This window comes from Phocoena phocoena, chromosome 4 (assembly GCF_963924675.1).
Source record: "Phocoena phocoena chromosome 4, mPhoPho1.1, whole genome shotgun sequence".
Lineage (NCBI taxonomy): Eukaryota > Metazoa > Chordata > Mammalia > Artiodactyla > Phocoenidae > Phocoena > Phocoena phocoena.
In genome coordinates, this window is record NC_089222.1 from 41,694,538 (window position 1) to 41,711,513 (window position 16,976).

At 37.2% G+C, this 16,976-nt stretch overlaps 1 protein-coding gene across 2 annotated transcripts in view; it reads left to right on the forward strand.

Annotated features, from left to right (window-relative positions):
* The first annotated feature begins 800 nt into the window (after positions 1 to 800).
* The window catches only part of SMC4 (structural maintenance of chromosomes 4), a 34,359-nt gene continuing 18,183 nt past the window's right edge, over positions 801 to 16,976 (forward strand). Inside the window, exons 1-10 of one of the 2 annotated variants that reach the window (XM_065876869.1) lie at positions 801 to 911; positions 2,042 to 2,185; positions 3,069 to 3,247; positions 3,626 to 3,817; positions 5,403 to 5,579; positions 12,669 to 12,833; positions 13,107 to 13,234; positions 13,703 to 13,843; positions 14,499 to 14,649; positions 16,386 to 16,550. In XM_065876869.1, the coding sequence (XP_065732941.1) occupies positions 2,047 to 2,185; positions 3,069 to 3,247; positions 3,626 to 3,817; positions 5,403 to 5,579; positions 12,669 to 12,833; positions 13,107 to 13,234; positions 13,703 to 13,843; positions 14,499 to 14,649; positions 16,386 to 16,550 (1,437 nt within the window). In that variant the 5' untranslated portion in view covers positions 801 to 911; positions 2,042 to 2,046. Of the gene's footprint in view, positions 912 to 2,041; positions 2,186 to 3,068; positions 3,248 to 3,625; positions 3,818 to 5,402; positions 5,580 to 12,668; positions 12,834 to 13,106; positions 13,235 to 13,702; positions 13,844 to 14,498; positions 14,650 to 16,385; positions 16,551 to 16,976 lie in introns of those variants that run through there. The other variant, XM_065876870.1, reaches the window with a different exon arrangement.

Consider the following 16,976-nt stretch of genomic DNA (forward strand, 5'->3'; position numbering starts at 1 on the left):
CATTAATGACCTAACACCAATAATTCGAAATCATTATTTTGCTTTTCACTACACGATCATTCACCAATCCAGGTTTTCTCTTCTCCTTGTTACCCCTCTACTCCCTCCAAACTGAGGGCTTCCTCCTTTGCATCCCAAAAGCTACGTCCAGAGCCGCACCGCCCCCAGGGAGACGGAAAATAACTGATGCTCCACTCCGCACAAACCCTCATAGCAGGGAAGGTGGATCCAGTAATGGCTACAACTTCCAAACCCTTTCCTCACCTCTCGCCTAGAAGTAAAGAGATTTACCTTAAGTGGCAGGAAAGCGGTGGCGATCGTACTCACAGAAGTGGGACCAGTTACCAAGAAGCCTCGGGCCTCTCTTGTCACCATAGCGACTCCTAAGAGCTAAGCTCACTCCATCTTCCCGCGATACTTCCCTGCCGGGCGTCACCCGAGCAGGCCCTAGACCCCGCCCCTCAGCGAGCTCGCCCTCTCCTTAAGGGGCGTCATTGGACGACTGAGCCTTGCCTTTAGCTGTGGGCGGAGCCCCACTCTATTTTTTTTATCTTTTTCAAAATTCTCAAGGTTTTTTAAAAAATATTTTTTATAAGAGTGCTATTGCCGTAGGCCCACGGAAAACATTGTTTCGCTTTTCTTATTCACTTAATAGAAAACGTCCCCTGCCGCCTGGGTCCCGCCAGCAGTTCGCGCATGCGCGTAAGCCACCAGAAAATGGCGGCGATAATCGCCGCATTTTTTTCAAATTAGTGGTTCCCAGAAAGCATTGCGCGCATTTGTAACGAATTTCCGTTCGAGTTTGTATTTTAGGCGCCATTTTCGAGTGAAGGACCCGCAGCCGAAACACCGGTAGGAGAGGGGGGTTATGCAACCGTTTCCAACCTTGGTCTGAGTGGACTATCCGGCAGGTAAAATACTTCTTTTCCTGATCAGGTTGTCACACTCTTACTTCCTGTCCCGTCCGCGGGCTCCTGGAAAGTAGAGGCCTTGAGTTGGAGCAGCCGAAGTCTAGGCTGAGGCTGCCGCCGGGAGATTTCTCTCGCTGTCACCCCTCCCCCCTCGGCCGCTCCCCGGCAGTCGAGGCTCCCGCGCGCTTCTCCCGGGCGCCACTTCTCTGAGCTACATAAGCGTTGCTCAGGAGACTGGGGGCCCGTGGGGGGGGGGGGTTGGGGGGAGCCTCTCAGCCTCGCGGACCTCTTCTCAGAAATCTCGGTCTTGGTCGGACTCTAGCGTGGCCCCCTGCCCGTCTCACTTCCCGCAAGGGACTAACCACCGGGTCTGAGCCCTTAACTGGTGACCTTTCGTAGTTTATTGTCCAACGGGATACTGCCGCGGACCCCGGAGGGACAGACCCCTGCCACCTCAAGGCTATTGAACCGGAGCCGGCGCTGCCGGCTTCCGATTTGAAAATCGCGAGTGGTCGGACTCGGCCGGACTGTAGAGAGCAGACCTCAAAGACCCCGGGCCGTCCGCTGCGCCGAGGGCTAAACGGCGGGGAGAGGAAAGTGGGCGGCTCGCCGCCAGTTGGTTCTTCGCTGCTCTGGGAAGAGGTGATAGATAGCCCTCCAAACGAACTCTTGTCTCTCAGAATCTGTGCGCTTGCATCCCTAGCCCAGAGAGCGTGGGAATGTCCGCAAATGCTAGCGTATGGGAATTGCTTCGTTTAGAAATTACGTTAGAATAGTCTTTCACACTTATACTGTGGGCGGACGGCGGGGGTGCATTAAAAAGTAAAAAGAACCTAAGCAGTGCTCTGTTCTTGCTTGATCCCCAAGCACGTCTAGGTTTTCCCTCTTGCTTAGGACTTAAGAAAACGAATCCCGCCTTCTTGGCACTTGAGTTTTTTGTGCCTTCTTTCTCGAGGACCCGCTGGCGTTGAGCGGGGTTTGACGACGGGGCTCTGGAAAACGGGTGGACGGAGTTTTCCCCGAGTGGGACGGGGTGGGGAGCTGAGCCCGTTTCACCGGGAGTGGGGGGAGGGGAACGTACCGGCACTGGCCCGCGGCCCGACTTGCTCCCGGCTCTCCCTCGGCCCCAGCGACCATGCCCCGTAAAGGCACCCAGCCCTCCACCGCCCGGCGCAGACAGGAAGGGCCGCCGCAGTCCCCGGACGGCGCCAGCAGCGACGCGGAGCCCGAGCCGCTTCCCGGCCGCGCGGGGAGCCTCGCGCCTGCCACCGCAGGTGAGTAGCCCTTCGCGACGTCGCGGGCAAGCGCTGGGGAGACCCGGGTGCATCCGCGCCCAACCCAGGACTGGCTGGTGTTTTTGGGCGCGGACAAGAGGGGCTGCGGGGTTGACATCTGAAGGTCAGGTAGAGCCGCTCAAGCAAGTGATTTGGCGATTTTCACAGATTAGACAATGTGCAATCGGTGTAACGGTGCCGGAGGGGATGGGGGCGAGTAAATAGCTTCAATTCTGAATTTCTGTTCATTGTCTTTTATTTCCACGGAAATCGACACGGTCAGCCAGGAGCTAGTGGACTGTTTTTCAGACAGAGTCAGCCTGACTGTAATAATAATGATGAAAAGTTTCTTGACCCTGTAACTTCACCTTCGTGGTCTTAAATTGCTAAGAGAAGATGATAATTTACTCGAAACTACCGTAGCTTTTGTGAGTCCAGGAACTGAATGACATGAAACCCCCGTGACAGTGTCTCTAGAGCTCGCGAGTGTCCAAAGTTAAGGTTCCAGGTGCTCACAGATACGGAGAGAGTTGGATCTAGAGCCTTAGGATTTAACCACCTGTTTAGACAGGGAGCAGGGAATCAAGTGGTTGTGGATTTCCCAGATTTGCATGATGATGTAGTGTTTCGGCTCCTAAAAGGTATATTTCTATAGGATTTTGTGACTGGTCGCATTTCTTTCAAGAATTTCTTTTTTGATAAAACCAAACCAAAAGATTCTCATCCCCTGTGAGTTTAGGATAATACTATATTTGAGTGAAAATACAGTTCCTAGGTTTCATAAATAACATCTCTCCAGAGATGAGCAGGCAGTAGTCCTCCGAACTAATTGCACTAATGCAGGTTTTTTCCCCTTGTTTTCCCTTTCCTTTGACTGACTTAGAGACTCCAAGTGAGGAAATAGATAATAGAAGTTTAGAAGAGATTTTGAATAGCATCCCTCCTCCCCCACCTCCAGCAATGACCAATGAAGCTGGAGCTCCTCGTCTTATGATAACTCATATTGTAAACCAGAACTTCAAATCCTATGCTGGGGAAAAAATTCTGGGACCTTTCCATAAGGTATTTGACCTTTTTAAAATAACTGTTGTGTAAGGTAATGCGTCTTTATTATAAAATGTTTCAATTTTGTAGTTACTGTATTTATGCTGATTGATTAAAAATACGGTACGTTTCCTATGCTTTTAACAACTGAAATTAGCTTTTGTTTGGTTATCTTTTGGTACCTCTCTTTATAAAGTTTTCCACACTGAATAGAATTGGTGGGTTTTATGTTTGAAAGGAGTATTTTCTCTTTAACTCTAAGAATGAATTTTGTAAAAAGTCTGAGTTAAAATTAGAATATGGTGTTATTTAAAGTGTTGAAGCTTGTGATATAAGAGACATGATATATGAAAACAGCTATCTTTAACTCCTTTTTTTTTTCCTGTTTTTATGCAGCGCTTTTCCTGTATTATTGGGCCAAATGGCAGTGGCAAATCCAATGTTATTGATTCTATGCTTTTTGTGTTTGGCTATCGAGCACAAAAAATAAGATCTAAAAAACTCTCAGTTCTAATACACAATTCTGATGAACACAAGGATATTCAGAGTTGTACTGTAGAAGTTCATTTTCAAAAGATAATTGATAAGGTAAGGGACTTTGTTTAATTATTTGCAACTTCAAGTAAGGAGCACAAAGGATTTCAATACGTTGCACATTTTATTATTTTTGGCTTAAATTGGCTCGTAAAAATTAGTATATGGTTAAAGCAGAACCAATATTTATTTCATTACCTCCATGACCATATTTTCTTTTTGAGGATTGGTGGTAGTGGCTTTTAAAATATTAAAATTTTTAGCCAGGGAAATGAATTATAAGTAGCTAATAATAATGCTTACCTTTTTGGTGTAAAACATTGAGCAGTTTTAGTATCCCGAGTACCAAGTAAGCATTCTTTTACTATAAATTTTGGATTCATTTTTAAAGTTATGTTTTTATTGCTTTCAGATAAGTTACCTAAACTTGAAAATGTTAACAGTTTGACTAAGTTTACCATCTCCCTTATTTCATTTCGCATTAAATTTAATGTTACTAGTAGTCATCTGTATAGGTGGTACGAAAGAGCTTTGCTTCAGTTTGAAGTAAACTACCCTTTTAAAACAGGAAAGGGTAAGGTAACATGTTTGTTTTCTAGAAGAGGAGACAATTATAGGTAAAATGCCTATTTAGATTATTCACTTGGCTCTGTTGGTATTGGGATTTTTTTTCTCTTCTATTTAATAATTAACTTTTGAAATACGTGGTTCAAAAATGACTGACTGGAGCCTAAAAATGACGCCCAAGCATCACCAGTAGAAAACTAATTACATAATGAAATGAGGTTGTGATTTGGCTTCTAGGTCTTGTTTTGGTTTTGTTTTGTTTTGTTTTGTTTTGTTTTTAATTTTAATATAAACAGCTTTAAATCTACGTGGTGGAATATATTTTAATTTTGTTTCTTAGTGCTTTTCTATTGTACAGTTTGGGTTGGAAAGTAGATTGCTAGTAAATCAGATTTGATTCCATTGCATATTAATTACACTTGATTTGTGTAAATTTTAAAAACCATGATTTCAAAATGACATAGATTTTAAAGGAAAGCAAGTTTTAATGTTAAAGCAGATTTGCACTTCATTTTTTAAATTTGTTTGATTAAAAAAATAGGAGAATGTAGTTGTCAATTCTTTGCAATTTTTTTTACCTTCAATTAATGACATATTCTTCACCCAAAAAAGGAAAAAAACTAAGCTGTATCATCCAACTACTATACTTTCCTTCCATTTTCCTCAAATCATCTCTTGCAGCTTTTTTTTAATGGACTAGTAATCTGTCAACATGGTTTAATAATTTGGGTGAGTTTATTTTGGATACAGTGGGTTTCTTGTGCCCCTTCATCAATTCTTTTCTCAGTCGAATATGTTTTTAGGCTTGAAGGTGGGGTGTTTTCTTTTTTGTTTGTTTGGTTGCATTGACTTTTTGGTTTTTGTGATCTACGAGGAAGGAATCAAAGAACTTGAAAAATTATTTCTAATCTTAGCTAAGATTAATTCTAAGGACTATTGTCAGTTTATGTGCATATTCAATTGAAGTTCTTAAGCCATAGAATTGGTTTCAGTATGAAGTGAGTGAAATTTGGAGCAAACCTCTGACTTAATACCAACAATTGTTTTCTGGTTTTGTTTTTCCTCAAAACAGGAAGGGGATGATTATGAAGTAGTTCCTAACAGTAACTTTTATGTATCCAGAACGGCCTACAGAGATAATACTTCTGTTTATCACATAAGTGGGAAGAAGAAAACATTTAAGGATGTTGGAAATCTTCTTCGAAGCCATGGAATTGACTTGGACCATAATAGATTTTTAATCTTACAGGTAAATTTATTAAAGATATTAGAGGTTCTCTCGTTCTTCCCCCCCCCCTTTTTTTTAAAATAAAGTGTAAGGAATTTTTCCCTATTGGATGAATCCTGTATTTTTGAGGCCTTAAAGTACTGTAGCAGCACATCATGGTTTACATACTACAGTCAAGATGCGAATCATTATTTGCTGCTCTAGAAATTTAAGGAAATTCATTCAGAACTGTAATTTCATCATCATATGCTCATTTTATGTTTGGATGGACTGACATACTTGTTCCGCTCTAGCAGCACGTAAATATTGGCGTAGTAAAATAAATATTAAACACCAATATTATTGTGCTGCTTTAGCGTGACAGGGACATAGCAACTATTTATCATTTCTGTTTGTATTTCTCTTTAAGATAACATTTAAATGAGATTTGTTATCTTTTAATAGTTCTTTTTCTTTACTTTTGTTCTTTGTCATCTCTACTAATATATACTCGAAAGAAAAAACTATATACTTGGTGTTTCACAAATTTACCTGAGCACCTAACTGATTTAACTTTTTTTTTTTTATGCTTAGAATGGTCAATTAAAAGCTTATTCAAGCTCTTTGTTTTGTTTCAAATGGCCTACTTGAACCACTTCTACTGGAAGATCAGAAAGTAACTGATATTTCATTCTTAAGTATCACAACTTTTAAAGTCTTTTTAAAGGGGTATAAAATTAAGTACCTGGTGTTAAGCTGATTTTTATTAGAAACCCTGTATTCTTTATCTGAGTAAAGATATTTTCTACCAGTGTTGCTTGGTAAGAAAAATTCCTTATCTTCTCTATGTCTTACCTTTCAAAAAAGTTCTTAGTGTAAAACATGGCTTTGTCAGACATATTAAAATTCCCTTTTGATTTGAGGCTATCTTCTTTTCCTTTGTCCTACCTACAATCACCAAGAGCATAATAATAAGAGGAAAACTATATTGTGATATAGAAATAGCTGCTAATATTCTTTAGTGTCCTGTACTACTGATTTTAAACTAACTTGGGAATTTTGGTTTGATACTAAAAGTTTGATTAGTATGACTGAGTGTTCCCAGTAAGAAACTTATAAAGTGTTAGCCTCCGTTTCCATTTTAGTCTATATTCTTCAACTGCTTTTTTTTAAAAAATGTTACTTTTAGATGTACATAGTGTATGTAGAAGGTAAAGAAATATTCTAGGATGACTTATATTAATATCTTCAGTTCATTTGTAATACTTCTATAACCCAAACTTATTTTAAAATGGATGTTGGGAAATCATCAGCAGATATATTTCTAAATAAGATTTGAATTTACATAAATGTGGGATTAAAGCTGTGTGTGTGTGTGTTTTAATCAGATTTAACTTTTATGGACTTTTTGTATTCTGGGATTTGATTTGGTTAATTATTGATTAAAGATGCCCCTTTAGAATACTAAATTTGATAGTGATACCATTTTGCAGGAACCTGTCATTGTGTTTCTTATTTGCTGTTTATTTACTGTCACGCAGGGATAATCAAAGTTTTACACCTGTGCGTAGACTCATCAAAATAGGCTGCATTTTAACCCTTGAAAGGGTGATTTTTTTTCCCTTGATATTGCCTCTTTATACATAATTCAGTTAATAAAGGGAGCTAAATAAAGTAACTTCCCAAAGATGTAAATAAGAGTAGTTTTTAAATTGTAAACTTTATATTAAATATGTGCTTCTTAAGTGCCCAGGATGCTTAAGCCATTTGTCCTCATAATAATCTCAACCTTTTTATGTCATCATAATAGTTATGTTGTTTAAATCGTTTTTAATACCGAGATGAACTTTCCACGTTAACAAATTGAATTCCATTTGATTAAATTTACAGATAAGAGCCTTAGAAACTCACCTGTTAGGAAGAAGAAACAGGGATTGGACTAGATAGAACTAATGATGCCCTATTTAAAAGTTTGAGGGAAAGTGGCAGTGGTTTCTATGGATTTTTATTTAGTTCCTTATCAATATCTTAGACTCCTGCACTAGAGATTTAAAGCATTTGAAGGTAAGTAAGAATGCAGTTTTAATTACCTTATCTCCCACTAAATAACATCTTAAAAACTAGCTGTGGTTTGGGAGGCTGGGAACTTGGAGACATCAGAATATCATCATCTAAGACATAAGTGATTACTTTGAATAAAATATATAGGCTGTTTGGCCAGTGGTAGTGATTAACAACCTAAGTAATATAAATCCAGCTAAAGTGAAAACTTATTTTTAAGACTAAAAAGCACTAAAGCTTAGAAGTCCATATGGGTAAACTTTTTTTTTTTTAAGTATTTATAATGGTATAGTAGGGTCTTCAAGTAGGCATTTCTAGTATTTGAAGTCATTTAAAATTTCATCGTTGACTATTTGAATGAATTCCTAGTGAGTCACTATGCTGAGATGCTATAAATGATACAAAAATGGTAGAATTCCGTTTCTTGTCCTTAGAGGCACTTAATACACATGCCTTCCAAAAGTGTTAGATTATAATTGGCTGTTGTGCTTTTTATGTTTGTATGTTTCCCTGTTTATATATACCTTGTTAGGGAGCTGTTGTCCCATTGTTGTAATTGTAAGTGTAAACAAGTAGGGTTTTTTCAGCTCTGTGTAGCATTTCATGGGTAGCTAGTTTTGTCACAATTTTCAACTTCATATGCTTTTTGTCTTCATATTATAAAATCTAAACTAAAATTTAAAACAACCAAATTTTTTTTCTTATTGTTTAGTAATTTGGAGATTGGATTAACTGAGATCTGAGTTGTTACCTAGTCATCTCTCCCTTTTTCTTTTCAGTATACTTCTTCTAAGCCTGGCATGACATATAAACTTATTTGGATTCTGGTCTTTTAGCCTGTAGAAATAAGTCTGTGCTATATCAAAAGAATTTTAGCTTTATCAATAGTACTTTAGTTATCCAAAAGTGTCTTGTTCAACCGCCTCAACTGTATGAAAGAAAATAGGAAACTACCCCTAAGCATCCAAAATAGATAGCCAGCAGTCTACCTCCTAAAGCATCGTCCTTTCTGTTTATGCACTTAATTTAGACAGATACTAACCTCAGTCATTTGGTTTCTTGCCCTCTGTTAGTTCACAAAGAGCAATTAGAATAAAATTTATCAGAATAAGAGAAAGAACAATAACTTACATTACAGTGGAAAATAGAGAAAATAAAAATATTGCCAAGGCAAAATAAAATTTCAAAGCCTAGTAAATCTGGGCCATTTAATTTTGATGCAAACACCCATATTTACCTTAAACCTTCAGGTCTTATTAGGAAAAAAGCTTTGTTATAGCTATATACTATACTTCAGTGTCCTGTGGTTCTTGCTTGCTAAAATTTGGATTCTGTTTCAATAAAGATAAAAAAGCATCATACCTATTCATTCCTCTTAGATTTTATTTTTTTTTTTTATTTTTTTTTATTTTTTGCAGTACGCAGGCCTCTCACTGTTGTGGCCTCCCCCGTTGTGGCCTCTCCCGTTGCGGAGCACAGGCTCCGGACGCGCAGGCTCAGCAGCCATGGCTTACGGGCCCAGCCGCTCCGCAGCATATGGGATCTTCCTGGGCCGGGGCACGAACCCGTGTCCCCTGCATCGGCAGGTGGACTGTCAACCACTGCGCCACCAGGGAAGCCCTCCTCTTAGATTTTTAAGCTGTATTCTTGTAAATTAGATTATTGAGGAATGCTATAAATGAATCACAATACCCTGGTTTGCCATCCACTTCAATACGGTATGGATTAGGCCTTGGATGTTATAAATATCCTCTTGAAATACGTTTGCTATTTTTATGTTACTTTAAAAAACCACAGATGGGGCTTCCCTGGTGGTGCAGTGGTTAAGAATCCACCTGCCAATGCAGGGGACATGGGTTCGAGCCCTGGTCCGGGAAGATCCCACATGACACGGAGCAACTAGGCCCGTGCGCCACAACTACTGAGCCTGCACTCTAGAGCCCGCGAGCCACAACTACCGAGCCCACGTGCCACAACTACTGAAGCCTGCGCGCCTAGAGCTCATGCTCCACAAGAAGAGAAGCCACCACAATGAGAAGCCTGTGCACTGCAACAAAGAGTAGAAGCCAGCACACAGCAATGAAGACCCAATGCAGCCAAAAATAAATAATTTTTAAAAAAAACAAAACCACAGATGGTATTTCCACAGTTGCCTAGTATCTCTGATATAGTGTGAATATAAATTAAAACATAGGAAGTTACTAGTAAACAACAGTGAAAAAAATTGTTTAAAACCTTGTTTAGTATACTTAAGCTATAGAAAATAGAAATAACCGTGGGGGGGCCTACAAAACTTTGCCAGCTTCAGATGGTAGCATATAGCAACTTGAAACTTTTTTTTTTTTTTTGTCTCATCGTGCTACCACTACTTGTGATTTGGAGCTTTGAGTGGTAAGGTGACTATAAATTCAGGTTGATGCTTTAAAATTATTTCTGAAATGTGTTGAAGGTATTTCCCTAAAACTATAATTTCACATGGAATAGGTACATTTTCTGAAATATGAGTGGTCTTCTAAGCAGACTGTCTACCCACAGATTATACATGAAATGACACAAAATGGAAAAAGAACGAAGAAAACAAATAGTAGCAGGTAGTAAGGCAGAGGACATCAAGGAACAGAACCACAAGAAAGGTCCCAGGTTGTCATTGAAATACCACAACAGTCCTAATTGTCACATGACAGGTAGAAGGCTAAATGTTCTAATAACCTGTTGATTCAATAGTGCTAATCTGATAATAACCGTTTTTTTTGTTTGTTTTTTGTTTTTAATGAATACCATATAATAAAATTGAATGTTATATGGGACTTGAGGTGCAACTATGTTGATTGATAAACGTCCTTGTCTTTCACTTGAAAATGTTTTTTTCTGCTGGGCAACCTTGTTAGAATGAAAAGAAATCAGAGCTGTATATCCTTCATTTTAATTGGAAAGGGAGGAACAAGTAACCAAAAACAAGCAACCACTATGCTTTATTCAAAGCTAGGCAGTCTCCTAATGGTGGTAATCCATCTCTTCAATAAGTAATTTGGCCAGGAAAAGTGTGATGCCTTTAGGAATATTTTTATCATTCTTACACCAAATCATAACTTCTGGTTATCTGAAAAGTGTATACTTAAATAATACCTTACAGTGATTTGACTCAGACACGTAAGTTCTCTTGGCATGGTTTTCCATTTTTCTTAAAATAAGTGTTCAGATATTCAAATTGAATTCGGTAGAATATTAGACTATCAGGTGTCAGATATTTGGACTGTTAAACACTAATACAAAAAAATTAAACTGACTACCTCCAGATCAGTGATTCTCAGCTGGGGGTAGTTTTGCATCCTCACCCCCAGTACATTTAGCATTGTCTGGAGATAGTTTGGGCTGTTACAGCTGGGGGAAGCCTGATGCTGCTGACATCTAGTGGGTAGAGGTCAGTGATGTTATTAAACATTCTGTAATACCCAGCATAGCTCCCCACAACAAAGAGTATTCAGCCCAAAATGTCAGTAATGTTGCTGTTGATAAACCCTGTCTAGATAACAACTGAATAAGTCTCTTGGCTTCTTCAGTGGCTGGAGTCCCTGTTGTAATCTAAAGCTTTGGACACTCTTCCAGGCTTAAATCCTGTCTGAAACTTAAAATTGTTATGAAAATATTTGGAAAAAACTGATAATTGAAAGCAGAATAAAACATTTTATATAAATGGCTACATATTTTAAACGCTAATATTTAGTTAAAACTAATTCATACATACCCACGGTTGCAGAGAAATCTAAAAAATAACAGGCTCTTAGGATAACATTTCAGTTTGTATTTTATAATCGTGTCCTGTTGTCAAAGTACAGAAAAGCGATCATCTGTAAAAAATGTTTAAAATTATGCCCTTTAATGAGTTGATTTTTTTTTTACATGGAATCTTAGTTCCCCGACCAGGGATCGAACCCCTGCCCCCTGCAGTTGAAGTGTGGAACCCTAACCACTGGACCGCCAGCGAAGTCCCTAATGAGTAGATTTTAAAATGAGCTGTTTTATCTTTTCTTTTATCTTAAAATTTTTTTACCTTGTGTAATTATGTTGAGGATTTTGGTAAATATGATGCTTTGTCATTAGCAAGTTTTACCCCAGATTTTTAAGGTTCATTCACAAATACATATTGTAGATACTTAAATTGAGAAAGACTATATGCTTTTTTTAATATATAATTTAAAAAAATGTTTTTCAGTCTTTGCTATCTTGCAGAAATAAAGGGGTATTTTTTTTCCTATTTGTCCCTTTTCTTCTGTTGCAATAATATAGAGTACGAGCAGGCTACTGGTGTGAAGTAAAGTAGCAGCAATTTGCCTGAGCATTGTTCAAAATTTTCTTCCCCATCAAACTAAATGGCTGCCTGGCAATCAGCCTTGAAAGTTACTGATTGTGAATTTTTTTCTTCTTTTCTCTTTGTAATTAAACTGTGTAAATACAAATATATAATGTTAATCTAAAATTTTAATTATAATTCAAAAGTTGTTGTAATAACGATTGCAAGCAAGTTTTCCAATGTTGTATGTACCAGGATCTTTAGTTTCCAGTCAGTTGGATTTCTTCTATTAATATTATTACCATGAGAAATAGTAATATTTCCTTTTTCATTTAATGGTCTTGTCTTTAGAAAGTTATAGCATTAAGTTTGAGATATTCTTACGAAGCCCAGCGCTTGCTGAGGAACTCATAACACCAGGTTTATAGAGAAACCTTAATGATACTAACCATCTTGGGACAGGATTCCTACAGTTTAACCATGAAGGGTCTTTTTGAAAATTCTTTGTTTTAGAATAGGAGCTATAATTCTGTTAATAGTTGAAAATGTTGCCACAGTGATTTAATTGTAGATTGTATGAATACTTTGCTGAATTTTGCTTAAAACTCTTAAGCGTATCAGTGGAGAGAACAGTTTTACTTTTATTAAATGTCTTTAAACACTGATTTAAATCATTTAGTTGTTCATTACTGTTGGATTTGTTCATTGTTTCTAGTTCTCACTTAAGGTTGATGTTGTTAAACATATGCAATGAGTGTGAAATATTACTTTTTTTAAAGGGTGAAGTTGAACAAATTGCTATGATGAAACCAAAAGGCCAGACTGAACATGATGAGGGTATGCTTGAATATTTAGAAGATATAATTGGTTGTGGACGGCTAAATGAACCTATTAAAGTCTTGTGTCGGAGATTTGAAATATTAAATGAACACAGAGGAGAGAAGGTGAATCTTCTGTAGACTTTAGTTGTATTGTAAACCAGAATGTTTTCTGTATTAACTAATTTTACTGAGCTAGATATTCAAGTTATAGTCATAATTATTCAGGCAGGGTTTAGTGTTTTAGGTTGAATTTTATATTTTTCTTATTGGCATTTCAGAGGAACATTGTTATATTAATGTAGTTTATATGTTTTTTATCTAATGTTGGCATATTTTAAATTCAGATTGCTCAAATACACTTCATATGAACAATCTCTACACTTTTAACTTTTGTAGTTAAACAGAGTTAAGATGGTGGAAAAGGAAAAGGACGCCTTAGAAGGAGAGAAAAACATAGCCATTGAATTTCTTACCTTGGAAAATGAAATATTTAGAAAAAAGAATCATGTTTGTCAATATTACATGTAAGTACCTTAATTTATCAATTTTTGTATTAGTTTCTGGCAGTAAGTCTAAGCCCTTCTCTTTTCCCATATTAGAGAAATGTGAAGACTGAAGTTAAAAAAATTCTAAAAGTTGCTTTATGTGATGAATTCATTAAATTAGGGTTGTTTACCATAGTATTGAAGTTGACTTTTAAGTGTCCTACTTTAAGTTGGGAGGTGGGTTCACAAGTATTACTGTGCTTAATAGTTTTACATATACATTCTTTTGAATTCATATAATAGATCTAATTTTGTTTATGTGGAGTCTATTTTTATTCCTAATTCTAGCCTTGACCCTAGGTTGGTTCCCCCTTCCCTGTCAGTAATCCTAGGTAATTGTTAATTGACTGTGGTTAAGAATACTTTAGAAGCAGCTGATTTTACTAAAATAGAGACTTTTAGAAATGGTATTTTAGGATTTCTGATATCTTTTTTTTCCTCTCTTAGTTATGATCTGCAGAAACGAATTGCTGAAATGGAGACTCAAAAGGAAAAAATTCATGAAGATACCAAAGAAATTAATGAGAAGAGCAATATACTGTCAAATGAAATGAAAGCTAAGAATAAAGATGTAAAAGATATAGAGAAGTAATAATCTTTTGGAAAGTACTAAAAGTATTTAGATTATTTAGTTACATTTTATTGCATGTATGTGTGTGTGTCTGTATATAAACTTACTGCCAGCACATGCGTGTAATACATTTGCCAGCATATAAAATGGTCTCCTTTTGCAAACAAAAAACTTAATTGCTTACATCTAGTTGATGATTATCACAGATTTGACTGCCCAACACTGGTCTTAAAATAATGCGGGCTGCTACCCCCTAGTGGCAGAACATAATAACACAAAACATCATAGCAAACAAGCATTTAACCTGACAGGTTAGTTGTCTTAGTTTTCTCATTACCTTTCTCATATCAATCTTCAATGACACCAATATCCCTTACCTATGCAGTTTTCTTTTTTCTTCTTTAAAATGAGTTTTGCTTATATTTTATGGTCAAATTTTTCTATACCTAGACATCATAGTGATTATTTCCAGTCCAGCTTAGAAGGACAAAATAACTCCTATAGTCACACATTTTAACAGCTCCTTCAAATATGGGTGGAGGAGAGGGTCAGCTTGAAACAGGATCCTACCTTATAAGAACTTGGATACACTTATAACCAGGCAAGGTATATAAGGTGGCTTTAAAATATCAGAATATCCAAAATAGTGACTGAATTTTCTTACTTTGCTAGGAAGCTGAACAAAATTACAAAATTTATTGAGGAGAACAAAGAAAAATTTACAAAACTAGATTTAGAAGATGTTCAAGTTAGGGAAAAATTAAAGCATGCTACAAGTAAAGCCAGAAAACTGGAAAAACAACTTCAAAAAGATAAAGAAAAGGTAAGTTATAGGGGAGAAATTCTTAAAATTTCAGGTCTGAATATCACATGTAGTTTTTATTATTTTTCATGAATGTTCTTGGCCCATACTACCTAAGAGAATGAGTTGGGATTCTGAATGTTGTTTCAGGATTTATCTCAACCTGATTTTTCCCCAAAGGGAAATCCTGTATCCATTGACTTTGAGTTTTAGAGCTTATGTTTCTGATATACATTGTTGGCAAAATATTTACCAAATCAGCAGTTCTGTTTTGGTGACAATAATTTTCTTCTTCCTAGAGTGTATGATTTAAAGAGATGTTTTTGGCTACATATCATAGATTTTTAAAAATAGTACCTTTGTCTGCAGAAATCAAGTTAAGAGTATCAGCAGGAGTTTTCCCTTAAAAAGGAGGGAAGGGGAAGTTCATAATTTACAGCAAGTGGTTGAATAGCTAGACTGAGGTTTCAAAAAAAGAAAGATGAGGTTTAGACCAGAATGCCTAACTTGCTAGGAGCCAGACTAATAAATCAATTAATTTGGGGTGTTTCAAACTATATTCATAGTTTAATCAGATATTAATAGATGAGACACATAAAGCCTCTCCCCTCAAAAAAGTTTTGTACCAGGCTTCCCTGGTGGCGTAGTGGTTGAGAATCCGCCTGCCAGTGCAGAGGACATGGGTTCGAGCCCTGGTCCGGGAAGATCCCACATGCCGTGGAACAACTAAGCCCATGTGCCACAGCTACTGAGCCTGTGCTCTAGAGCCCGTGAGCCACAACTACTGAGCCCACGTGCTGCAACTACTCTAGAGCCCGTGCTCTGCAACAAGAGAAGCCACTGCAGTGAGAAGCCCGCGCACCACAACAAAGAGTAGCCCCCCGATCGCCACAACTAGAGAAAGCCCACGTGCAGCAACGAAGACCCAACGCAGCCAAAAATAAAATAAATTTCTTTAAAAAAAAAAAAAGTTCTGTACCATATAATTACATGGTAATTATAAGACAGGCTCTGCTTCAACTTGTAAGCATTTTCTGAATGCATTTGTTCACAAAGTGCTTTATGCTCAGTACAGTAACACATCTATGTGAATCAGTGTTTGAGGGACACCATTTTGGGAAATGTTTAATTTCTCTGGTAATAGATAATCAGAATAAACAAAATAGCATGGATTTGATAGAAACCCCTGAATTGGGCAGATGAAGCCAAATGTAACTGTAGTAGAGATAATTAGCCTTTAGGAATCAACTGTGGAAAAGTGATAACTACTGGAAGGTATTAATGGAATAAAATATTAGGCCTATGTGGTGACTCTGGAAGGGTAAAGTTAGGAAAGATCTTTAAGATTTGAGGGAAACTAAGGGTGTATGGGTAATTTGTGGTAAGTTGTAATGTACTTTGAAGGGTACTTTAGGGAAATCCGTGTACTCAGACCATATTCATAGGTGAAGAAGGATAATTACAGTCTAAAGTTGGAGCAGAAGGAAGATCTACTGCTCAGCGAGGAAGAATTGTCCTCCATAAGGAATCAGGAATTCGTAGAATTAGTTTTACCATTAGACTGAGGGAACATAGAAATTGCAGCAGATGATTAAGGAAGTACTTGCTAAAACTAGCTGCTTTAAACTTAATTACAGTGAAAACTGCAAAGATCTAGAAGATCCTGAGAAATGCTTTTAAATAAGCCAAATATTGATGGTGTTGGATAGCCTAAAGGTACATGCTTCTAGTAACTTTAATTTGTTTTATAATCTTAGGTTGAAGAATTTAAAAGTATACCTGCCAAGAGTGAGAATATCATAACTGAGACAACAACTAGAAATAATGCCCTTGAGAAAGAGAAAGAAAAAGAAGAAAAAAAATTAAAGGAAGTTATGGATAGCCTTAAACAGGAAACACAAGGGCTTCAGAAAGAAAAAGAAGTAAGATTTCTTTATCAGTTGGCATATATTTTGGTGGCTTTTTTTTTGCTAATCTTGAAGATTGTTTTTATAGTAATATTAAAAAATGAACTGTTAGAAGAAAAAGTTTGGACTTTTAATATCTATTATTCCTAAAGATGGTTAGCCTAGACTCTTTCTCTTTTTTGTTGTTTGCTTTCTCGTTTTAAAAAAAAGTTAACGAGAACTTATAGTGGTAGAAGAAAATACTCATCAAATACTTTGTTTTATGTGCAGTTCTTCGTTACACATTGACTTCATCATCAAATTTTCTTTTTCGTCTTCTCTTAAATTATTTTCTTGGTAATGTATTGGTTACTACCTATAAATGCTTGGGACCACACTAACCATAGATGACATCTCCTTTCTTTGCTTCTCTAGCTCTTCTGTAATAGTTTTAACCGTGGC